This window comes from Botrytis sinoallii (genome assembly GCF_014898435.1).
Source record: "Botrytis sinoallii strain Bc 23 chromosome Unknown BSIN_003, whole genome shotgun sequence".
In the NCBI taxonomy this organism is placed as follows: domain Eukaryota; kingdom Fungi; phylum Ascomycota; class Leotiomycetes; order Helotiales; family Sclerotiniaceae; genus Botrytis; species Botrytis sinoallii.
Window position 1 is genome coordinate 569,136 of NW_024066030.1, and position 25,333 is coordinate 594,468.

The 25,333-nt window shown below is 41.9% G+C and overlaps 6 protein-coding genes across 6 annotated transcripts; 2 read left to right on the top strand and 4 right to left on the bottom strand.

Annotated features, from left to right (window-relative positions):
- Window positions 1-3,181: 3,181 nt before the first annotated feature.
- EAF02_001957 (uncharacterized protein) lies at window positions 3,182-5,184 on the bottom strand (the record flags this gene model as incomplete). Its single annotated transcript, XM_038898005.1, has 3 exons — window positions 3,182-4,613; window positions 4,666-4,957; window positions 5,013-5,184. The coding sequence occupies 3 exons, from the start codon at window positions 5,182-5,184 to the stop codon at window positions 3,182-3,184; spliced, it is 1,896 nt and encodes a 631-aa protein (XP_038761697.1).
- A 1,626-nt stretch (window positions 5,185-6,810) lies between these two features.
- On the top strand, window positions 6,811-7,017 carry EAF02_001958 (uncharacterized protein; the record flags this gene model as incomplete). The annotated part of the gene is given in 2 exon segments (XM_038898006.1): window positions 6,811-6,914; window positions 6,927-7,017. The coding sequence occupies 2 exon segments, from the start codon at window positions 6,811-6,813 to the stop codon at window positions 7,015-7,017; spliced, it is 195 nt and encodes a 64-aa protein (XP_038761698.1).
- Window positions 7,018-10,668: 3,651 nt separating this feature from the next.
- Window positions 10,669-15,188, bottom strand: EAF02_001959 (uncharacterized protein; the record flags this gene model as incomplete). The annotated part of the gene is made up of 12 exons (XM_038898007.1): window positions 10,669-11,168; window positions 11,222-11,401; window positions 11,756-11,895; window positions 12,585-12,658; window positions 12,722-12,856; window positions 13,389-13,517; window positions 13,809-13,902; window positions 14,001-14,128; window positions 14,195-14,344; window positions 14,394-14,463; window positions 14,538-14,671; window positions 15,165-15,188. The coding sequence occupies 12 exons, from the start codon at window positions 15,186-15,188 to the stop codon at window positions 10,669-10,671; spliced, it is 1,758 nt and encodes a 585-aa protein (XP_038761699.1).
- A 3,225-nt stretch (window positions 15,189-18,413) lies between these two features.
- EAF02_001960 (uncharacterized protein) lies at window positions 18,414-19,463 on the bottom strand (the record flags this gene model as incomplete). The annotated part of the gene is made up of 1 exon (XM_038898008.1): window positions 18,414-19,463. The coding sequence occupies one exon, from the start codon at window positions 19,461-19,463 to the stop codon at window positions 18,414-18,416; it is 1,050 nt and encodes a 349-aa protein (XP_038761700.1).
- Window positions 19,464-21,033: 1,570 nt separating this feature from the next.
- EAF02_001961 (uncharacterized protein) lies at window positions 21,034-21,291 on the bottom strand (the record flags this gene model as incomplete). Its single annotated transcript, XM_038898009.1, has 1 exon — window positions 21,034-21,291. One exon carries the CDS (start codon window positions 21,289-21,291, stop codon window positions 21,034-21,036), a length of 258 nt encoding a protein of 85 aa, XP_038761701.1.
- Window positions 21,292-21,818: 527 nt separating this feature from the next.
- EAF02_001962 (uncharacterized protein) lies at window positions 21,819-23,525 on the top strand. The gene is made up of 3 exons (XM_038898010.1): window positions 21,819-22,300; window positions 22,384-22,842; window positions 22,896-23,525. The coding sequence occupies exons 1-3, from the start codon at window positions 22,152-22,154 to the stop codon at window positions 23,101-23,103; spliced, it is 816 nt and encodes a 271-aa protein (XP_038761702.1). The 5' UTR covers window positions 21,819-22,151; the 3' UTR covers window positions 23,104-23,525.
- Window positions 23,526-25,333: the final 1,808 nt, after the last annotated feature.

The window sequence follows — 25,333 nt, forward strand, 5'->3', positions numbered from 1 at the left end:
AAAGGTCTATACATATTTGTTATCAAGCATACCTAGTTCACAAAGCCACAAGTTCAAGTGAATGAATCAGAAAGCCCCTCAATAACTTGTTTATTACCCCGCTCCCCGGTCATCTCATAATCTGACCAGAGCTCTATATATATCACAAGATACTTCTCTCTAGATCCGTAATTAGACTACCAGCATGCCTGCCATTACCCGATCATGACCAAAGACCCCTCTTAACTATAGCTTAGTTGTCAAAACTACTGAGGCTGAATTAGAGCAAGAGATTTTAGGATTATACGCCGGGATTTTCGTCCAACTATGCACCTTTTTGGGTTTACAATGACAGCAAAAATTCGATCTCTCATCTTATCTCATCTCATATTATATCCCATTACAGTACTATAAAAGTGTATAAACACTAAGGTTACCTAGGTACTCCCCCGCATTTTCTGATTCTCCACCAAATTCTGATTGACATATTCCATTTTTCAAGTGCGAGTGTTATATGTACCCGCTCACCTATCCATTCCGGATCTTCATGAGACACTAGCCAAGTCTTTACTGCCATGCAGGAAAGATTTGACACACCTGTTAACATTGGCGCTAATGTTCTTGATAATTCGAAATATTTAAACCTATAAAGACATTTACAAATATTCTTCCGGACTTCTCATCTCATCTAATAATCCATCCAAAAAAACCTCACTGTCATTAATCGCAAAAATTGCTGTCAAGAACCTATTTACCTAGATATCTACCGCCAGAATATACTCTCATCGCCATCAATGTTCACTTCTAAATCTTACAGCCACGGAACTAATCAGAACAACACTATCTTCTTTGATGATCCATCAACTAGATGGAAACAATTGTATTTTCCCACCCACATATGAAGGCTCCTTGTGCTGGAGTTCATTTAGTCATTCTTACTCCTCATGTATTAAAAAGAGGGAGTTTATATAACAAGAAAACCTTCTCGAGCGTTTAGAAGGCATGATCAAGAAGGGAGAAGGCGAATCAACTTCTGAAGCTGGGTCGATCTCTTGAGGATGATAAGTTGTCAAGTGAATCAAGTATATTTACCAATTCCATCTCTTTCTTGACCCCGCTTATCAAAATCCACTCACTAAATCCAAATCCAACTACAAAAGGCTGGCTTCATGCTATAAGGATGTCATACAACTTTGAGATCTGGCTACAAAAGGTAGTAAGAATACCGAAGTCGTCTGACTGATCGGCTGCTACCAAAAGATTGTAGTCTCTATGCTGCTGATGAAAATCAAACAGTATTTGTTCCTTCACTATTTCCCGGGGTTATAGCTCATAGAACACTCATTAAAATACGGGATCTTGCATTCTGATTTGTATAGATTGGAGTTTAATTGCTTCAAATGGGAGTCTTTGTTGTCATTCTTTACTATTCATTCTTACCTTTCATTCATCGCCGTCACTCTCACACGCGACACCAATTGTCACCAAAATAAATTAACCACCATCTTCCGGACCTAACTCTATAATAATCATGTTCCCATCATCAGAGCAAGCTCTCTAAGATCACTAGAACAAACCATACCTTATGGTGCATTCCAGCCCCGAATCCAATTCCACATGTAGGGGGTTTCTGAATTTACAAGACTCCTAGATACTAATCTCATACCACCAGGGAAAACGGTGCTTTATGTAGATAGATATTTCTTCCTCATCTGGACCCTCAAACTTCACTCCTGTACTTTTTGAACTCGATTCACTTGATCAACCACATCGTCACCTCATTCCCATACCCAGGTAAGCATCAACATGTGACTGCGAGCCCCGGTTTCATGACACCGATATCTGAATCATTCACCACCCTAGCTTACGTCTCCCCCTCTTCTCTCTCAACCCCCATCCCCATCATAAAAGTCTCCCCTCCCCCTCACATTTCCATCTTCAGTACAACACCAGAATTATATCACTGTCGGCACCCATGGGAGCTTGGATCTTCGTGTCGTTGTCCTGTGATTCCATGCCATAAGCATTTCAGTACACAACAAAACACAACATGTTTTCTGTGAATTCGTAGATCAATTAATAGGTAAATGAGATAAGATGAGGTGGTGCTATCTTTCGTGAGTTGTGAAGAGATGAGAAGAGATTGGGTGAGATGATATGGGGTAAGATGAAAGGGGACGAGATGGTATAGTGTCGAATGAAATAGCATGGTGAAAATAGGATGTGAATATGAAGAACCTCTATGGCAATAGACGAGAACGAAAAAAGAGGTTTTGGTAGAAGTGAACAACGACATTGCTGGATATCGGTGTGTGCATAAGAAGAGTACATTAATCGAAAACTTGTCAGTCATCACACAAAGCAAATTACACATCATAAAACATCACATCACATCACATCACATCACGATCACATAAACCACATCAAGTATCTAATAAGTATTCAGATAAAATATCCATTCACTTCGCCATTCCCGCAAAAAGGTATCTACTATCTCTCATCTGCAAATATGTACCCCAATTCATTTTATGTACTTCATCCCCCTTTCCTCTGCACTCCCATAACTCGTCCTTCCTATCAAAAGCCCTCCCGCCCCATCATTCACCGTAATCATGAAAATGCCTTCCTTCTCCCATCCTCAAATGTAGATGCAAATGCAACGATATCCATGCCATCCCAGACTGCAATCCTAATTGCAAATCGCAAATCCCAATCCCAATGGTACATAACCCAAAGTAAAAACCTTAACACCAAAAATGTCTGTTTCTGCCTGTAGCAAGCAAACTACATGTAAGCCGCAATATGCCTCCCAATGCCACGCCCACCCCATGTCCATTCGTTTCTAGTGTATTTCGTTTCGTGCGTATAATTTGAAAGAGAAGAGAGTAAAGAGTTAAAAAAGAGAAGAAAATAGATAGAAAGAAAAGCCTTAGTGGGGAAAAAAGAATCCTGCACTGCGATGCAAAGCCTTGTGACGATGCTGATTGTTGTTGAACATGCGGAGAGTTTTGGCAATCTGAAACCAGAGATAATAGCAGCCAGATCCTGAGAAAAATTGGTTTTGTGAAAAAGCCAACGTGCTGGTATCAAGATGTTGTATTTAATCTCCAGCCGTTATTTTTTATTTCAAGCAAGAGCCCCTTGATGACCTTTTGAAATCAATGATAACGGAGGAAATCAGTTCTGATATCACAAAATTCCTTTAAAGTTCCCGGTAATCACTCGGTCTCGCCCTCCTCTGTCTTCCCACATGTCTATGAGGATTGACCGGTTTTCTGAAATATGCATTATCTTCTTCGTTTGGTAAAGGTTCCGCAAAAACAGTCTTTTGTTGATTAGGAAATCCAGCTGCTGCACCATTTGGTACATTCATTCCTCTACCCATGCCATTCATCTGTGGCATATTTCCATTCATCATGGGATTCATATTACCAAATGCGTTTGAGTTGTTGAACATAGGCATATTGTTCATACCCGGGAAATTCATACCCATCATAGGATTCATGCCCATCATTGGATTCATACCTCCCATACCGAATTGGTTCATCATGTTCATGTTTGGCATGCCGTTATTGAAACCATTTGCGTTGCCGTAGAATTGTTGTTGCATGTTATTCATGTTTGGAAACCCATTCATACCATTCATTGCGTTCATTCCGTTCATCATGTTTTGTTGTGGGTTCATGGCAGATTCTTTTTGACGCATAGCTTTTGGTCCTTTGGGAATTTTTGGATTCTCGAGTAATTCATCTGCAGGTCGCTTTTTACCCTGAGGTCCTGACGGAGCACCAGGAACACTAACAACTGGGGTAACCGATTTTCCTTGTTTAGGACTATTCTTCAAGACCTTCGAGACTTCTGGTGACTTTGATTTAGGTGATTGCTTTGGTGTTGGCGATTTGGCTTTTCCTGCCATTATTGATGCTTTAGATTGGGGGGGCGTTTTGGTGGCCTCAGACTTTACGCTAGGACTTTTAGCTCTTTGGTCTTCTTTTTCTTTCTTAGCGGCTGCATCTTTCTCTGCCAAATAAGTCTTGATCTTTTCGGTCATCTCATCATCAGGCTTCAGATCATCAATCAATACTCCATCAGTCTGACATCCTGGGCATGTGAAATCGCTTTCGATAAGAGCATTAGTAATGCAGTCATTGCAATACGTCTTCTCACAACAGGGCGTCTTCATTGGATCTATGAATATTCTCATGTCGAGCGCGCATTCCAATCCTCTATCTCTCAAAACTTTATCTCCTAAAGCAGCAGCTTTCTGGGCAGCAGCAGATGACTTGGTCTTAGCCTGAAATTGTTCCCATGAAGCTTTATCAGGCTCAGCAACGACAAATTCTCCTTCAGCATTTACCATCACACCAGATGGGGTCTTTGTATCATCCACCGTACCATCATTGGTCAACTGAACTGGTTTCTCTACAGTCTTCAAAAAAGATCTTGGAATACCAGTTGTACGCTTAATCCGAGCCTTGTTATCGAAATTTGGATCATCATTCGTAGGGCAGACCTGAATCCAATGACCTTTCTCTCCACATCGATAACAGATATAACCAGTTGGTGGTTCATGATCTGGAACGTTTGGTGGGGGTTGACCTTTCTTACCACCTGGCCGGAAGACTGGGGTTTGACTATAGATTTGTTAGAACAGATTACTAGATCGGAAAGGAGAAATTAACTTACTTGGCCATATCTTCTTGTTGTGCCGTCCATTGATCACTTTGAGCCTGAAACATAGCTTCCATCTTCTCCTCCTCAGTCATCGCACTATTCATTTGTGCCAACCCTTGTGTAGATGCAACGGCCTTTGCATTTGCCTGCTTTCCTTGTTCTTTTCGCGACGAATTCTTTTGTTTTATCGGCATTTGTCCCGACATGTATCTGGCAGCTCTTCCTGCTCCCGGCTTGATGGAAGGCAATCGACGAGCGATGATCGAAGTTGATCGTGGGATAACGGTAGTATCGTCATCATATTCTATGATGGTCAGCATCAGAATCGACATCTAGTTTGGAATATAACAAATGCTTACCTTCGTTGTCTGCTTCATTGTAAATTTGAAGATCGAAATCGGTTCCGTCACCTAATCCACTCTTGATAATGATATCACGCTTGAGTTCAAATACGGAGATACCAGTACCATCAAATTCAACTCTAGAGGGTTCCTTTTGGGATCTGAACTTGAAGAACACGGAGGACGTCATGACTGCTGTTGGTTAAGTTGATCAAAAGTTGGAGTTGTAAAGGAAGTTGTTGATCCTCGAGTTGAATAAATCGATTTCGTTGGCGTGTACAGAGAAACAAACTACTCTTCCAATGCACTCAATAAGATCAAGTAAACTCTTGGGGATAAGTTAATATGATGGAATATGGAAGGGTAGAAGGGATAGTTCGTGAATGCGACCGGTGCAATATCAAGATTCTTCTCTCCGTTCAAGAAAATGAAGTGAAATCAAGTATGATTGCGATCACTGGAGATAACTCTGGTGACACAGAAAAAGCTCTCTCAAAAGGAAATGATTGTACAAGATTGCAGATAATACTGCTATTGTGATGTTTCTTTCTTTCTTTGAAAACTGCCGCTTTCCTCCACAAGACCAAACACAATTTTGCACCACCAAGATGATCCACTCTTCTTTCTCTCTTCTTTGTATTATTCTTTTTCTTTTCCCTCCAAATCAATTGTTTTCCTTTTCCTTAAGTTCTTTCCCGACAGTGCAAGTATCTTTTCCAATTGTACAAATTCTTTTGATGCGAAAACCTGGTCGTAAAGACGTGAAGTTGTGGTTGTGTTGATGTCGAAAAGAACGTTGATGAAGATGGAGATGTAAGAGAAAGAAGGGCTTTTGGGGCGAAGTTGACAAACTCTTTAAACTCTTTGTTGTACGGAGAACTGCTAAGCCTGAACGCTTAATTATCGGAAGGCACAGTAGCTGTGAGACGCTAGTACGAATACGGCCTACCTCAGCTCAGATAAAAATCGTGCTGATAGGATCTGCTGACACGTGATCAAGATAAGTACTGTACTGCACGGTCCTCCAGTCCTCCACTCCACTTCACTTCCTCGGTTTCGGCATTCACAATTTGAATTGATGGAATGGTAAAATGGGTAAGTGTGGATGAGAGAGAATGAATGATTCATTCCTCCTTGAAAGTCTTCAGCAACCGTGGATGAAACATATCTGCCATTTTCTGAATGAGTTGAAAATGTTCATCACCATTTGTATCTCTGAATGCCAAGACCCTCTTCAAAAAAGATATATTTGGCAACGGGAGAACAAATTTACACCAGCACAGACAAAGTATTTCGTTTGGTCACATCCCCATTCATTATTATTTGGCATCGTCTTGTTTGAATATATTCAAGATGTCTAGTTATTTAGCAGAGTTAAACATACCCCATGCTATTGGAGGATGTATCAAGATGATATATATCGACGTTTACTTCTGTCTCTGCTCCTTCCAGAATGCAACTCAAATATTTGCATGTCTATTGCCAATGAAGGCAAGTACTTTATATAGGTAGAGTTTCTCAGAAGAGAAATTCAGGCGATGTCTGCGCGAGCTCTGACAAGTTGATGTGCATTGTTCTCCGTTTGCTTTTCTCCCATGACGATAATTCCCGAATATGGTTCTACGAGACTGGCGAGAATGATGCTCCTCAACGGTTTTCTACCTTTCATGGTAGGAATGAGTTATCAATTTTCTTGAGAGGTATCATCATCTCGTCAAGCTGAGAGCCGAAAGTGAAGGCTGTCTCGCACTAGAGCTAGTTAATTGTCGACAAGCTTTCTGCAACTCCCCTTTTCTCTCCAAGGACAATCCAAAATATGGAATCGATTGCTATTGCGGAACAGCAAACATCAACTTCTGCATATCATTTCAGCCAAACCAGCAACACTATTCGATTAAACTTCCTTCCAGATAACATCACGTAAATCGATAGTCTCGCCGACTTTCGCTCGCCACCGACCACCTGCTACACTCCACCGATGAAATCTCATCAATCTAAGAACAAGTTCATAGCTTTCAGTTGACATGGTTCCATCCTCAAAGTAAGAGGCTGGTTTTAAAATCTCAGGGTAGATTCTAACCAGCTCTCCTAGACTCGCTAAGGTCGTATATCTTCACCTCACTATCTCTCCTCTCTGAGCTATCATCTTTCAATCCTCATTCCATCCTTTTTACGAATTCCAGTTCTGTTGTTCTTCCATTCAATGGTACCAGAAACCGCTTCTCGCATAGTTCTCATCCTCTCGGTGCTTTAGTCTCTACAAAGCTGGTGCGCTCAATCTTGTGATTTTGGTTAGCAAATCATACCTGTATCCCTCGGGCGGCTCTAGATTTAAGTGCACAAAACTTTGCCATTTCTTTCCCTAAGATGGATCTACTATCATCAATGCAAAATTAAATCTACTCGGCGATCTCGTATCCGCAAAAGTGTTGTATAGTTTGATAGTCGCATACTTCCCGGTATAGGAAACGTTACTTAGGATGTATTTGCAACGAAAAGCCGAGACTGTTTGTAAAGTGTCGATGGACGACTTGCTTTCAGAAGTCTAGCTGGAGGATGTCATTTTCGAAACTCGATCTTACGAACTCGTCACCTCCGCTACTGATGGTCCTGTCTTTCAATAGGGAAGTCAACCAGAGCTCTAAACCCAATATCGCACTTAGGAGCTTTGGTTGCCCTTGAATTCAATCGTGTAAGAGGTGACATTAATGCTCAATATCGGCTCACGCTTTCACAGTATTTCTCAAATAACAAGACGACTGGGAGTCACAGTAGTCTGGAAACAAAAGCTTGACAGTCATTCTGAACCAAACTATAAAGGTCCTGCTATGGGGTCGTGTCCGGATTCGAATCACGATATTTCTCAAACTCACCACTGTGTTCTGCCAGTTCGAACCGAAATTGCATGCCAAAACACGCCTGGTGGGAAAGGTCTTTCGTTGCTATTTGAAATCCATTAATGTCAAATTTGGCTTCACTACATCAGTCTTCTTACTGGGAACAATCAAACATATCAACGCTTCAGTGCCCTACAGACTCCCGTTCTTGATCCTTTCAGCGTCTGCTCTCAGAAAAAAACGAAATCGCAATGTGGAACAATGTGGAACAAATACTAGACGACGAAATATGATTTTCAAAAATCTGGCAATTGATACTATTTTCAGGCTTCAAACTAATCTTCTGCATGGTTGGGGTCATGCTCTTATATACATTATTCCTCAAAAGAGGCAACAACATTCATTGGTCAACGGCTGCTCTCCTCACGTTGTACCCCTTTGAATAGATTTCGTCTGGAGGCTATACAATTGGACTTGTCACAGAACCATTCGGTGCATCCCGAAGAATCATGACCTGAAGTATCAGGCGGAGAATGAGCGATCGTCTCCCAGAATTCTTCTGTACCTCAGCCCTCCTATGGTGAGGATAGCTGAGTAAACTTCATCCGGCAACCTAGAATTATAATGAGTATTTGGACCAGATGAATTTGTGGAATAGGGAACTTACCTTGGGGTTTCGAGCTTTGTCTTCTCCTCTCGCCGACCAAACGAAAAATCGGGCCCTTGGGCCAAGGATGCGTAGCGTGAACGTCTTCAGTTACCTTGCCGGTAAGTCTTGCAGCAAGAGCCGTACTTCGAATCGCTTTGTTTGATCATTCTGATACGAATGACCTGCTGCTCAGCGTTGTTATCATTTAACGTCCTCAGTTACCTTGCCCGTCGTAGAGGTAAAGCAAGCCAGCAAGATCTGGAGTTGCAACTAAAGCACTCGAGCAAACCCCATGCTTGTTAACGATTTCGGAGATGCTTGCCTTTTGGATGCGTTTTTCGGCTTCGCTAAGCTCTTCTTCCAAAGAAAAGGAAGGAAGTAGGTCCATGCTCAATGTGGGATGTTGTAGCGAGGAACGAGCGAAGTGTGAGTGGCTTTGTGTCTCCGAGAACCCGTGAAGAATATTCACAGATTACTTGGGTGTCGGAGACGAAGACGGTGGGAGCGGCAAGGAGGTATCGAGAGTCGGTGTTGTTGGCAATGCCATGCCGAATATAACGCGCGGAGAGGTGTCTGTTGCCTTTTCATAGAGGGAGCTTATGGTGTGTCAGCCACACTGGTCCAAGTTCTCATGACGTTCGCCATCTAGCTATCTTGATGACAGCTCTTGGAGTAGGTAGCCCCGCCTCTTCGTGTCTAGCCTGCTTCAATGCTGACTAGTTATATCGCTCTCCATTCTTAAAAGTGGCCATGTAAAGCTCTATCACCTTCTATCGGCGGCAATTTCAGTAAACTCCAATTGACACAAATCTCGGTACCTCGAAATCCTTTCACTCCAATGTAAAAAGAATTGGCCGGATAATTAGCCGGGTTTACCGGTCGATTCTCTCGAGTAGTTCCTCCCATAAGCTTACACATCCCCAGATTGCCTCCTGTCGCATCATTAAATTTATCTTCGCCAAGTTTCCAATGAAGCTTTTGAGGAATACTAGAACGTATGGAGAAGCTTTGCTCATCTCCTCCCAGGTTTGGGGGTGGGAGAGAGGGGAGAGGAAAGGCCTCCCTTCCCCATTTCCAAAGCCAGGAAGATAAAGTCCCAAACGTCTTGCCTTCTTCTTCTTACTTTGCTTTTGAGGAATACTGGAACGCACAGAGAAACATTTCTCTCTTGAACTCTGTCGAATTCCGGAGAGATGATTTTGAGATCATCTCCGTCTTGGAGATGACGATCTAGAATGCTAATGTCTCTTCCAAAGACTTGTGGTAACTATCCCATCTTAAGACATGGATATCGCCGTCCTGTTCCAAAGCTACTTTCATTATCATTAGCCAGAATCTACTACGATAAGGTCTATTTCCAAGTTCACTTACCTCAAAAGAAATGAGCACCCGCTGGTATCTGCATCAAATATCCAGCATATTTCCCGGTTCCTCCGAGGAGCATGCCTGTTCGAGCGTCATTTCAACCTTCAAGCTTAGCTTGGTATTGCTGCGTCCTAGAGCTCGTCACCATCCTTTTCCTGGTATTTACCAGCTATATTCTGAAAAAATTCAAGCAAAATTAGTGCACGAAAGCCACGAACCTCAAAAACACACATCAAGAAGCCACGCCGAAGCGGCTAGAGTGAACGGAATATATTGCTATATAAAGTAAAGCTACCATAACACATTAAACATGATCATAATCTCAAACCCCGCCAATCTTTGTACCTTCTCCATCTTCAACCCCTCCACCGCTGCCCTCCCAATCCCACGCGGCCATCAACAAATGATGCAAGACCTCGTTCAATCTCATACCACCTTGAAACCCCCTCCAATATCAAACATACAAAACGGCACACGATGAAGACGATATCGAACAATCCACCAATTGCATGTCAGATTTCTGAAAATTCCAATGCTTCATTTCTTATTATTTAGCAGAGAGCGCCGCTCCAATGCTAATCGTTCATCTTGCTTTCTGGCAGCAAGTCGCCAGAAACCCGGACAACTGTTTAGGCATTCAAATGTTCCTTCTGGACACTTGCGAAGATCTATATATCACATAGAATCAGCGATGAAGATAAGAAGGCTGTTTGTTGGCAAGTACTTACGATTTCATGCTCGCGCTCGGATTTCCTCCGACCTGCACTTTCCAGACCTACCCCCTTCCTTTCCTCCCCTCCTGCGTGGTCATCCATACGTTGGTCTAGAGTTGCTGACGGGCTGAGGCCAGTATTTCCCTGCCCATAGCACTGGGCGCAGGGAAACAGGGCCGAGCAATTGCTGAGGCATTCAAATGTTCCTTCTGGACAATCCAGCAATTGGATTTTAGTTTGCTAAAAAAAATCCAATGCTCCTTCTGGTGGGCAGAGAGCGTCGCAACAAGTGCGGCTCTGCCAAACGACGCTCCAGCGCTTATCTCTCTTCCTTTTTCCTGGCAGCAAGTTGCCAGGAAACCGGACAATTGTGAGGCATTCAAATGTTCCTTCTGGACAATCTTAGCAGATTGTGAATTATCGTGAAATTCCTGAACCGGAAAGTAAACATGGCGAATCTTGGAGAATCCCTGCAGTATCTGCTCTTCAATTTCCCCCTCAAACTTATCTTTCCAGTCCATGCACTCCTGTCTATTGACAATGCATGCACCAGCTCCAATGTCCTCGATAGGACGTCCATAAGGAACAGCTTCAAACCTCGTATTACCGACTACAATAGTCATAGGAACTAGCTTTGCATGGTGAAGGCCACGCCACCAACACCGAAACCAGTGAAATTAAATCCGTTGATTGGTGCTGTCCAGGAGCGTCGGAAACCGCGGCGCTTGGAGCTCAAGGATGTGGAGGCGATGTAGGCGGGGGACGTATCGGGAGGAGGATCGGTTTCGATTGTGGTTGGTTCGACTGGGTGTGAGAGCCCATAATCGAGTGGGGGCGTCTGATCTCGCACCCGTTAGGGGGCATTCAAATGTTCCTTCTGGAAAACTCGAGCAATAGCTTGGAGGTTGTCATGGAATTCTTGCATAGGGAGTCGTGACACCCAAAATCGAGGGGTCGTGCTCGATTTTGCACACCCAGGAATATGGAGGCTTTCAAATGTTCTTTCTGGACAACTCGAGCATGGCTTGGAAATTGTCATGAAATTCTTGCATAGGAAGGCAAATGTGGTGAATTCTAGAGAATGTCTCCACCGCACCAATGAAGTGGAATGGTGGTGGCTCTTCGCCCCGAGAATTTGGATGCTTTCAAATGTTCCTTCTGGACAGTGGCTTGGAAATTATCGAGGAATTTCCGGACTGGCAGGCAAATGTGTCGGATCGTCAAGAAACTCTCCACAGAACTTAAGAGCCCCAACAAAGTCGAGGGTTAGTGCTTGGTTTTGCACCTCAGCAATGAGGATAGGACCAATGCTAGTGGATGGTGCTTGCTGATGTTTCCTTCAAAAATCAGGATAACAACGTTGCTTTCAGTTCGGAGGAACCGCTTTCGATGACTACCCCTTGACTTGATTGATAATTGGCCAGAAAGAGCTAAGACTTGCAATTTGGCTGCAGGAGGAGCTCAAATCTTGAACTTCCATAGAATGGTGCTTGGATTCAATCATCATGAGAAAGAAGATGGTTGATGAGGAAAGCTGTTAGGTCGTGACTGAGATCCCTCGTTATGAAACCAAGTAGCGGAGTAGAGCTGGTAGATTTTCATTAGCACGAGTTCAAAATCCAAGACATTAAATGATGATTTACCTCTCAACATCCTATCAGACATCCGAGGACGAAGACTTATCACCACAGACACACTGTCTACGTGCAAAGAGAATTAGCATAATTCGACCAGTAATAAGGACAAAGAAACTTACCGATACCAAAAGACAACCATCCCAATCTCCACGCATGATGAATATCACTCAAATCATATGAAGATGCACGCCGAAGCGGCTACGGGAAACTTCATTTCATTTCCTATGACTGTCTATATACAATATCTGCAGTAGCAGTAATGACAGATTTCCACCACGATTTTTTCAGCCGCCCGGGACTTCCACCCCTGGTAGAGGTATGAGAGATCTAGCCCCCACTTCTCACCATCAGTTCTTGAGTCTTTCTTGAAAATTCGAAAGAAACCTCACGTCTTCTCGTTCTCTCTATAGGCTAGAGTTGGCGATATAGCCTCCTCGTCACCTTTCTCCATTGCCATGTCGAGCTGAGAATATGTTAGTACCAACTAACAAGAGAAATGGGTGATGATGGTGTGAGGTCCTAATACGTACATTGAATCACCACCAGAAGGGTGCATCATCCACTGATCTTGATGTCGGACGAATGGAAGGAGCGGTGCACTCCGGTCTTCCGAGAAGGTCCACAGGACTCTTTCAATGACCGAGGCCAAGAGGAATTGCCACTGAAGTGGTCTTTTAGTCAATAAAGGACTTCAGAGGAAGTTTGAAGTGATGGATCAGACTACTATTGCGTCAGTACAAATCCGTTTAAAGAACTCTAGCATGGGAATGAACTTGGAACTGGAAAACTTACAGACAGTTCTGTGCAGAAAACTCAATGCAGTCGTGAGAGATTTTAAACCCGTTTCATCGTCGTCAACGGGATCCGTTCATTCATCAATCGCTTCGAAAAGACTTTTCATCTCTCCGATCTCCTTGATTTACTCTTCATTGAAATGGTGCCCGATTCTATCCTATTCAAAATCAGCATCAGACATCAGACACGAAAGTAAGAGCTAAGAAACTTACTAATCACTTTGCCGAAGGAAGACAACCACATGTCAACGGCTGGATTGACCAGACCACCCTTCTTAGTGCCATGGTACTTGGATGGGTTGAGTTGGAACATTGGTCTATAAATGCCAACCCAACCCATCCATGCAGATAAAGCACCCTTACAGGCGTTTAAGAGTCTTGGACGCGTGGTCCAAGTACTCTATATTGGTCAGCATCAGGCAAGTAGCCGATATGCCCTGGCGAGTAGACAGGCGTGGAGGTTGTGACGAAGTCTTCGGAGTGACCCCGGTATGAAATGGCCAAGGTTTGAAGACGGCAGGTATATGTCTGATGATGTGTTAGTGATTTGTACTTCAAGAAATTGGGTGAAAAGAAAACTTACATTCTCCGAATCTCGTTGTGAATACTACCACCAGCACCATGTACACACATTTAGCATTATCTCTTACGATCACAACTATTGAAGAGTTGGATCGTTCGCAGCGAGGCGATGGATATGCAATACATTTCACAAATTACATACCAGGGACAAGGATCAGTTCCCCGTCATTCTTGTAACGATCACGGCAATCAGTGGAAAACCTCAAGGTGAATATGTTGCCATTGTATTAAACAAACCGCTAAACTCTTCCTCCCATTCATTCCGATATTACCACTCGCGCCGAGAAGTGTCTCTTGGATGTGTTGTTCAGTATTGTTCAATGCCCAATCCCTATCAAAAGATTAGTAAGTGTATACAATCCGCAACAAGATTTGAATACATACCATGAAGAAACTCCCACCTAACTCCCTTTCCAATCATTCGCCCACCCCGGCCTTGCTACCTGAGTATCAGAGCCGGCGCCAAGCCGCACCGGGGTGAGTATGAAGGCGACCGGTAGAACGTTTCGTTTGCTGATCGGAGGCGATTGAAGCCGTCGATCAATATTGTTTTGTTTCTAACGACACAAGTAAGAATCAGCGTGCGTCAACGAGAAAGTTTCATCAGCATGAGGAACACCAACGCTTATTCTAGCGAGAGTATTGAGTGCCGAGTCCATGTCGGCTCTTCTCATCGATCGTGCCAGCCAAGCCACCAATTTCTTTACCGACCGAGAAAGCCGGAGGAGATTCACGGTGATGCATGCTGCGTTGGCTGAATTCCGTTCGTAGTACTGATTCTACGTTAGTAATAAGAGGTAATTTTTGGAATCAGTTACGTACCGTTGAATCCTGAACGTAGTAATATCTCTCGTTATAGGTTCTCGGTGTGCTTGTGCCAAACCTCAAATTTCTATGGTGGTGATGGTGTTAGAGAAAGCTTGCAAAAGTTGGAAAACTGTAGGCACAAGCTTGTCTCTAACTTACAGCTCTAGTTGTGTATAGGCCACATCATGATGGCGTCTATTGTTTGAGTTGGCAGAGCCCAAAGACAGAAAGAGGTAGTTGTTACTTACTTCTTTTCTTGACGCTATGCTATCATCGGCAACGACCGCGACGAGCTTGTCGCCAAGCGACGTAGATCAGAGACCACAGGAATCATGAAGAAAGAGCGAAAGCCAGAGTAATTCTGCGTCCTCGATCTTTGCAGGTTTGGTGCTCAGAAGGTCAGGCATTGAGAATTTGATCTAGCAGCAACTTCAAAGTTAGCCAAGCAAACCCGTAGATACTTGATTAATATCTCACCTGCATCAAGACTCTAACAGTATTCCTCCGATCTTGCAGATCAAGTGATCAGCTCATCGTCACTTTACCAGGAAGTAACTGGACAAGAAGTTCGTTCCTATTTATTCATCGTCAGTTTTTAACCATCAAGATCAATTGACAAATACTGCGAAGTACAAGTGCAACCTCTTGAAGTAGTGGCACATATGATTTTACCTGCCTGTAGCGCAGCCTCAAGTTTCAAACTCAAGAGTTAGAGTTGAAGTTGACGGCGACTCAAGGTCCAAAAGATAGTTGAAAAAGACGTAGAAAAGGAGAAAGAAAACTTACAATCCCCCAAGAAGAAGAATCCATTGGTGCTATCCACAAATAAAAAAAACTATATCATTGTGTTGTTGGCAACCAAAAACTATGGTAATTCGTTGTGAGATCGTTGTGTTAAAGTCCAAGAAGCTGAAGTTGTGGAAACAAACTCAAGGAAAGAATAACAAAACAAAACAAAACAAGAAGCACTACCCCATTTCCCAAAATTGAATTTGTGGGAGCTAATCCCACTTAGGACGCCGAGACACTAAGATGCTCGAGGGTATGGTTTGTAGATTCTGGGTTTGGGTTTGGGTTTTGGTTTGCTTAGTCGTTCGAGTGGTGTGGTGAGAGTGCTTGACTTGAATAGTTGATGGGGTTTTGAATGAAAGTGTTTCACTAAGTAGCTTGTGAGAGGGTTCTCTAGGACTTTTATTGAACTTATGGAACTTTGCAGTATAGATATATTCGTTTGTTAGAACTTGAGGGGGAAGTCCTTTTGATATTTTGAGTTGAAGAGCGTTTTTCATAGGGAGAAGCAGGATATCTGGATACCTACCTATGTAAGAGATTGAACAATGAGATGAATACTTGCTTGCTAAATATTCTTTCAATTAATATTCTTTCTCTATATAATTCTATGAACTATCTAGTAATTCTAATGGTAAGATATAAATACCAGGTATGTACGTGACATTATCAGTCAAATCTCTCAAAGCAATACTAGGTATATATCCCATAAAACCTTAGTCAACCATACTCTTACTCGCCAACAAATCAACTACCTATGTATCTACCTTAACCCCTCATATCCTCATACCCTCAAATACTCCAGCCTCATCTTCACAACCTCCAATCCCAATCCCAATCCCAAGCACACTCAAAAGTATCATAACACCTACTCAAGAAATCAACATAAATACCTACCTAGTATCTACCATCTACCCATCTAATCACCATCACAAAACCACAAAGAACCTTCAAAACCTTCATCACACATATAGAAATCGAACCTCGATTTTCCAAAAAAAAAAAAAAAAAAAAAAATGTATATACATCCAGCGCAAATCATTTTATATATATATCATCCAACTCTCACTAGATAGTACCTACTACCTACTATTCAACTCAATACTCAACACCTACTAGGTGGGCACACCGAACAAAATATACTCTTACCTACCTAGTATGATCCCCTCCATCCAACTACCTCCCTACCTCCACACTCCCTCCCCACAACCATATCAACCCAACCCATCCCATCAGTGCCACGCCTCTTATAAATGCCAGTCCCAAACATCTACCTAACTACCTATCATCCCCCAACTTCCAGCGCAGTAAGAAATATTCCCAGATTCCAAGATTCCTAGATTCCCGCTAGAACTCATCTATCCCCCTCCTTCTTCCTCTCCTTCTCCCCCTAAAGTAAGACTTACATCGCTAACCCTTTTATTTAATTTCATAATTTCACAATCCCAAAATTTCACAACCACCCATCCATCCGTCCAACTATAGATAGATATCAAAACCTATCAAGACCTATCTACCTAAATATCTATAATCAAATTAAATCAAATGAATATAACTTTCAGAAATAGAATCCTATCCCAAATTTCCTCTCCATCTCCTCCATCTCCTCCATCTCCTCCATTTCTTCTACCCCTCACATCCCTCACAATCCACAATTCACAAAATCTACACCTACACCCAGACCCAAACCCAAACCCAGAATCTCCCAGAATCTCCCACAATGCAATAACACAATAACACAACCAGACCCCTAGAAACTTCCCCTTCTTCCCCTTCTTCCCCTTCTTCCCCTTCTTCCCTCCCCTTCTTCCCCTTCCTTCCCCCTTCTTCCCCTTCTTCCCTTCTCCCCTTCGTTCATCTCTCTCACCCTCTTTCTTCTCTATAATACTCTTCCTCCTCCCGTCTTCTTCCCTCTGCTCTCCTCTCCTCTCTTCCATTTCCATTTCCATTTCCATTTCCATTTCCATTGCCTCCCCCTTCCTCAATCTCAAATCTCAAACCCTCAAATCTCAAATCCTAAAACCCCAAACCCCAAACCCCAAACCCAAACCCTAAATCTCAAATCTCAATTATCAATTATCAACTATCAATCACCAATCAAACAAACAGAGATATCAAATAGAGATATCAAGTGAATAGAAAGAGAATGATTAATATATTTAGATATATACATATTTATATACATATATATATACATACACATATAATAAGGATACGTTCGGATCGATTTCCAATTCATTTTATGAAATCTCTAATAATATTAAAATGATAAAAGTATCAAGGTTAATATATTTGAGTGATATTGAATATATCTGAATGATATTGAAATGATATTGAAAAATGATAGGAATAGATAATAATAAAGATTTATTAAAAATTTACTTATAAACTTCAAAAAACTATGTTATAATTAATGTATAAGAATCTGAAAAGCATGTGTTATTTTAAAAATTATTTATCAAATAAATAAATTATTAGGAATTATTTGATAACTCTAAACATTCGATAAACGCATTTATTTGTCAAATAATTCCCTAATAATTTATTTCATAACCTTAAGTGTTCGTTCGGTAAACCTATTACTTCAATTATTAAATCTAAATTATTTAGTAAATAATCTCAAATAAGTCGAAATAAATCGATCCGAACGCACCCTAAACAAGCAAGCAAGCAAGCAAGTAAACATCTCTCTTTATAAAAAAAGCTATGTATACTACTTAATACAATAATATACTATACAATATTATACCCTACTGTACCATATCATATCATACCATGCTATACTATACTATATCCCCATCACGATACAAAATTCCCAACAAATCCCATCCCATCCAATCCAATCCAATCCATCCCATCCCATCCCATCAGTCCTCAAATCACAGATAGATTAACGAAGCACGAATCCCCAACCCAAAGAAGAGAAAAGAGAGGAACCCTCAAGATTCTCATCAACACAAATTAGACCACCCAAATGAGACAAAGCAAAAACACCCAGAAATTTTCCTTCAGAATGCCTTTCCTCCATCCATCCTTGTAAATGTATATCTATCCATCCATCCGTCTTTCTTTCCGTCATAAATCATAGAGTAGTCATAAACCCCTTTACATCACATCCCATCGCATCCCATCGCATCTCATATCAGCTCCTCCTATTTCCATAATCCTTCCAATTATATATTACTACCACCATCACCACCACCCCCACCACCCTTCCTATCCCCCTCTTTCCCTAATCCCCCTCTCCTACAACCCCCCGACTCCACTATCCTTACTCGCCAACCTCTCCCTCTCCACCTCCTTCCTCCTCCGATCAATCCTCCTAATCCTTCTTTTCTGCGCCACCTCAGCATCCCAAATCCCCGCAAAAAGTTCCTCACACTCATCTTCATCTTCCGAATCAAAATTCACCCACCCCTTCGCTTCTTCCTCTTCTTTCGTTTCCACATTCAAAATATGTAATTCTCCATCTCTCCTCGCACCTCCAAAATTCCCCATTCCCACCCCCCCAAATCCCAAATTATCATCCTCCTCGCCGCGAAAATCAAGCGAATGCGTCCGCACATCCTCATCCTCAAACGTCTCTACAACCCCCACCCTCTTCGTTTCCAAAATAAATTTTCCAATTTTGTATCTCTGGCCCGCCTCCCGCGCATCCACATATTTCCACCCTAACAACGTATTACAAACCGCGCAGTTTACATCTGCGACGACATGATGACCTGTTAACAATTCTCGATTCGCAGGACGCCCGATGCGGACGTTGGAGATATTTTTAGAGCGATCGTGAGCGGTGGGTGGAAAGGGAGGGATTTGAGGAACGGGGGAAGAAGGAGGCGGAGCGACGAGATAGGCACGGCCGTGGCGACCGGTAAAGCCTTTGGAGATTATTTGCGAGGAGTACGAGATGTGGGTGGAGCAGGTGAGACAGCGGATTGTAGAGGGAAAGGGACGGGAGAGATGAGGTTGAGGGAGAGGTTTGGTGCGAGGAGGAGAGGTGGGAGTGGAAGTTAAATCATGACTCTCGTTTTCATTCTCATTCTCGCTCCAACTCCCACTCTTGTGGGTGGAAGTAGTTGGAATGCGCGAGAGAAAACTCCCAGATGTAGGTGATGCGAGTGGAGTTTCATTACAGCTACTGGTAGGCGAATAGCTTAATCCTGGAACCAAAGGATTTGCGCTTGTACTTGTGTTGAGCGATGCGGTTTTTGTGCTAGGAGAGGATGTGCGACGACGAAAGGGGAAGGAGAAGGAAGGGAGAAGATAGGTTGGGAACGTGAGGCGTTCGTTGGACATTTTTGGGACGGTTTCTTTTGTTCTACTCGCAGATAGCTACTTCTCGTGCTTGCTAGCTAGCTAATAGTATGGAAGATTTGCGTTGTCATAAAAGGTGTATCGTGGTTAGAAGGATTATTGGATATTGTCTGAATGTCAAGATTAGAAAGCTGCGATGAAATGACATGATGGTGAATAGGGGAAAAATTGGGATTCAAGTAAGAAATAAGTAAGTAAAGCTAAAACATCACACACACAAAGAGTCGCGTGGGAAAGTCTCAAAGGTCCTAAAAGATAAGACTGTTTGCGCGACGGAAAGGGATGGCATGATCACTCACTTTTATAGATGAGACAATGCTATTATTGGCATTTGTATGTGTGTGTGTCGATGAGTTTCGCATGTGAAATTGGGGAATCTTGTGAGCTTTATTTGAAGATATCGGAGGGTATGAGATGGATAGCATAGATATAGAGATATCTAGGTCGAGAGACCAAAGAATTGAGGGATAAAAATGAGGTATTTACATGTATATAATGTCATACCGCGCAGCTTCTTCTTCTCACCATTCAAATGATTGATGAGAGATATTCTAAGCAAAAGTACCGAGATCAATCTGATGTCGTAGGACAAGAAGCGATAATAGGATAGTGTGGTAAGTGACATGTGCGTGTGAAATAAGAAAGCGATTTGAATAGCGATTTATATAGACAAGCAGACTTACTTAATCTTGGATTTGAGAATTGAGGATACATTTGTAGATATGTATGACCGAGACGAGACGAGACGACTTACATAAATCATGTGTTTTTTCCCACTTTTCACTTTTCACTCACCACTTACCACTTCCCACTTTAGTATTCAAGTTGTGCAGAGATGTGTTGTCGCATTCATTTGTACAGAGTGAGTCCAGACAGAGTATTATCGTGGGTTGTGTGATTGTGCCTCCGCTTTGCAGAAGATAGATGGAGCTGGTGAGAGGACTAGGTGACAAGGGAGCTGGGTATCTCGGAGCCAAGGGAGGGAGGAGGAGGTAGTCGGAGGTAGTAAGAGGTAGTCGTAGGTGATTATAGATAATCGATAATTTACTATCACTTACCTAGGTTGGCTTATCGATAAGATAATTGTGAGAATGATTGTAAGGATGTACGGATGGATGTAAGGATGATTTATATCAGACTGCCAGTACCGGTAGTCAGATGATTTCTGGTAAATGATGCTTGATATTTACGAGATGGGAGAAAAGATAAAAGATGGAAGATCTTTTTCCTTCTTATCACAACTCCATTTATTCTTTCAAAAAAAGAAAGGGACCATTTCGTATACAGACAAGGATTGAATGACTACCTGCATATTCGTTCTATCCTTCGAGCCTTCTCACAATGTTTTGCATAATCTACTAGAATACATATAGACACGCAGGAAGGAGGAAGCAGGCAGGGCAGGAAATGCTTGTTGTTCATCTCAACTCGGTGATTCAGGTATACTTTTGTACTAATGCGATGTGAATATTATGTATGTACCTATGTACTATGTACTCGTATGTACCGCGGTTAATGGGAATGGGGAGAATAAGCTGGCTCCATTTTCGGATCAATGTACTCGTAATACTCGTAATACTTGTAGTACTCGTAGTACTCTGTGAATTATGGGAGCATCTTGACATTTGACTTTGACTTTGACCTTGACCTTGACCTTGACCTTGACCTTGACCTTGACCTTGACCTTGACTTTGACTTTATTCTTAACGTTTGACTCTGGACCTTTAGCTTTGAACGCTTCATCCTTGGTCTGGTACTTCCATACGCAGTACAAACAAGTGAAGGGATCCCTAGATATAATCAGGTACATATAACAATGAAGAACGGATCCAACAAACTGTCAGTACTCCGTACCTACGATTCAAGAAGTGGAGTGATCGAATAGAGGTACCAAAAAAGAACAAATCAGATTGCATTCAATGTGCATTCAATATACACTCATTCAATATGCAACTCAGATGAAATGAACATATGGTGAAATGCATGCATGGTGTTGTGTGAGTCGTGACTTACAAACTCGTATTTCCTTGGCAGTTTCTGTTTCGAGGGAGGCCCGGGAAGTTGAAGGAATGGAATGAGAAAAGGCAATTTCCTGCTGACTACACTCTGTACTCTGTACTCTGTGGTAATTCTTTTCTGATGAATGAATGAATGACCCTACCTACCAATTGTCATAATTCATGATTGTATCACATTGATTAATAATAACATTCAAACTTCACTGAAAACAGGTAATTGAATCCTCCTAGAAATTTCTAGTGCTTTGGAGTCATGGCGGTTGGTTGTGTTGTGTTGTATACCAATGTGCATGAGAATTCATCATGATTGGTTCATTGAAAGCGGGGAAATTACAAACTAAACTTTTCTACCTTTGTTTAAATCTGGGAGAGAGAAAGAAAGAAATCTGAGCCAGAGCCGCCTCTTTTCTCCTTCCAGTCACCGATTTATCAAATAGTGCAAACTCCGAATTTCAAAATTCACAAGAAAGAAATCAAATCTCCCATCCAGGAATTCCATCTTACAAATCCTCCCTGCAAATCTCACTTCAATCCATCGTCGCAATAAATCAATAAATCAAATCGCAATTAAATCAAAATCAAAATCCCGACTAACTGGTCAAATTCTATTCCCAAACCGTTCACACCGCAAACCTGGCAATTTTCGAGAACAATGGCTCCAAGTATGAAAAACAGTCATAGTAGTAGTAATTGTGGCGGCGAGGTAGTCGGCTCTCAAGCCAACGTCCTCGCCAGCTGCTACATTGTCGATTCTTCCGCTCGTCTTTCTGGATTCCATTACTCCACTACCGGCGCTGGCGGGTTAGTTTCCCCCTTTTCATTTCCATCCACCCAACGTTCGCAAACCAAACATCAAATACTAATCTTCTTTCAACAGGGCAAAGTGGTATCCCTGAGGTCCGCTCAGGGTCAATATCCCCTCCGTCAAGTCCCCCTCTTGCGGCCTTGACATCTGCCAACGAATTCGCATTAATCAATCATTCAATGAAGAATCGAGGTAGAACTACAAGCCGCAAAGAGGGGGCAGCGTACGCCATCCGGGAAGAGTGTGAGAGACTCTTTTGCGAGAACATGAAAACCATTTTTCTTGGTGAAGAAGAAAGTGCGAGTAGTGACTCAAACGTGATGGGTGCGGACACGTATTCAAGTCTTGACGATGATGTGGATACGCATGATAATTACTTTGGTGTCGTCAAATCAGGCCATGCAATCGATGCTTGGGTCGAGATTTGGGATTACACGGGAGGGTGCAGTTTTCGTGGATTTGTTGGCGGAAATGGTGATGAGAAAACACTCTTTGCATTCTTTGACAATTCAGTCATTGGAAGGGATTTAAAACAGGGGTAAGGATTACTTTGTTGTCGTCACCACAATTTAAGTTACTAATGAGCAATAGACTGATGGCACTCATTGAACTCGCGGATGAAGTATTCGCAGTCTCCAAAGTCGTTATTAATGTTGATCGATCAATTCCGGAAGGAGATAGATCAACTTTCCTGAAAAGTCTTCGTTGGGTTGGATTCGAATTGACAACCCTTGACATGTGGTCGCATCAACTGGATACCACGAGTGAAAGATGGTTATTGATGGGATTGGAAGTTTAAGATGGATTTGATGGATGAGGGGAAATAGATAAGCAAGGTGCTAGGTGGATAGGAAGGAATCTTCTTCTATAGGCGTACGGTTATACGAGCAATTTTCTGCAAACACAAGTTGTTCATTGCCGGGGTTCGTGGCGTGGTCGTTGATTTTTTTTTTTCTTGAGTCTATGTTTTCATGGGACGTTTGATTCAGTGGACGGAGGGAAGGAAGGTAAAGCAAAGGAAGGAAAAGGAAGGGAGGAAATAAACACTTTCATAAGTAGTAATTCTCGTTCTGGGGTTTTCATCTTCATATGAATATGGATAGGGTAAATACTTTTTTTTTAATAAGATTTACCCTCTCTTCCTTTCGATTCTACATAGGTTGTTACATATGAATTATTCTTCTTATTCTTCTTGTTGTTTGTTAGGCATGTGTGATTTTCTTGGTGACTTGATAACTAATTCATACTTGGAAACCTAATCCGTATTGTTTTCGGAGTATACTCTATGGATATAAGTACGTATAATGATGAGCCTCGTTGAGGCGGGCGGTTTGGATTGAGACTTCAATTTGATTTGATTGGAAATCGGGGAAGGGAGGAGGAGGGAGAGAAGGATTGCGTGGCGTGGCGTGCAGGTGGTGTGTGGTGTGGTGTGTGGCGTGTAGTATGTGGCGAGATGAGATGAGGCAAATGGTTGGTTGGTTGGAAGTAGGGTAGATAGTTTTGGTTTGGTAGGTTAGGTGAGGATTTGTTTTGGATTTGGTTAGGTTGGTAGGTAGGTTAGGTGTGGGTGTGTGTGTTGTGTGTGGTTTTGGTAGGTTGGTAGGTTGGTAGGTTGGTAGATGGGGTAGATGTGTATTTGAATTGTGGATATTGAGTATTGAGTATTGAGTACTAGGTAGTCTGGAGGTGGGTTTTGGAGGGGAGGGGAGGGGGGAGGCGAAGGGGGTGTTTAGTGGGGGGAGGGGCGAAAGGAGAGGCGAAGGGGTTTTTTAGGGGGGAGGGGAGAAGAGAGGGGAGGGGAGGGGTTGATATGAGTGGATTTTGGAGTGAGTGATAGTGGTAGTAATAGTTAGTTGATTAGATGAGTAGATGGTAAATAGGTAGATATATAACATATAGATTTTTTATAAAACATTTGATTTGGAGATGATTTTATATGACTTGGTTTTATATGAGATGATTTTTTATAAGATAATTTGATTTGATTCAACTACGAGTAGATTTCTATAATATTATAATAAACAGTATAATATAATATTACAATTCCTAATCGATTTTGAAATATATTTTTATAATAATTCATTATGAAAAGTTTTTGAAAAGATGTAATTCTGATGTACATATCTCTATATAGAAGAAAAAAGAGATCGGGTTTAATCACTTTTAATACTTTTAACAAACCAACTTCTTCTTTTCAAATCTGAAATTAAATATAAAATTTGATAAGATCGATATAAATAAAAGATGAAAAGTAATTTGATATTGTCAGATTTATTTATTTTATTTGTAGTTGATTTATAATTCAATTAATTTAGAGATTTCATTAAAGATTTGTATGATCAAAATCGGCCTCTTTTTCCTCCTATGTAGAGTATGTATTATGTATGTATATTTAATAGGTAAGGATGGGAATGGATGGGAATGAATGAGAATGGATGAGAATTGGAGAAGGATAGGGGGGGTGGCATGTTAGGGGTGGAGATATCTTATGATGTATTGTGAATTGTTTATTTTTGTTCTTGATATTGATATTGGGTAGGAGGAAGATGGATGGATGGATGGATGGATGGATGGGTAGAGTGTAGAGGAATTTTAGAGAGAGAGAGAGAGACTAGATAGTTAGTATTTTATCACTCTAGATATACGTACTCGGTATGTAATAGGTATGTGACCGAGTAGAATATATAATATAGATAATATCCTCGTGCTCCAATACTCACCGATTGAGGCTTGCTTGCCGTGCGAGCTTGTTATTGAAGAACTGAATGCCCTCGTGATGTGAGAATTAGTGGTAGGTAGGTATGTAGATATGGAGGTAGGGAACTATACTATTATATGAGTTCGAATGCTTGGTCTTGGTTATTTGGAGAGGGACTACTGGGTAGGGATTCTCGGGGATTCTCGAGGGATTGTATCATCGATGCGGGATATCGATTGGGTTGGGAGGGGGTTTACTGGAGGGGGTTAGTTTGGGGGGTAGTTGGGGGTTTTAAGCTGGGAGCTTAGTTGGAGTTTAGTTTAAGAAT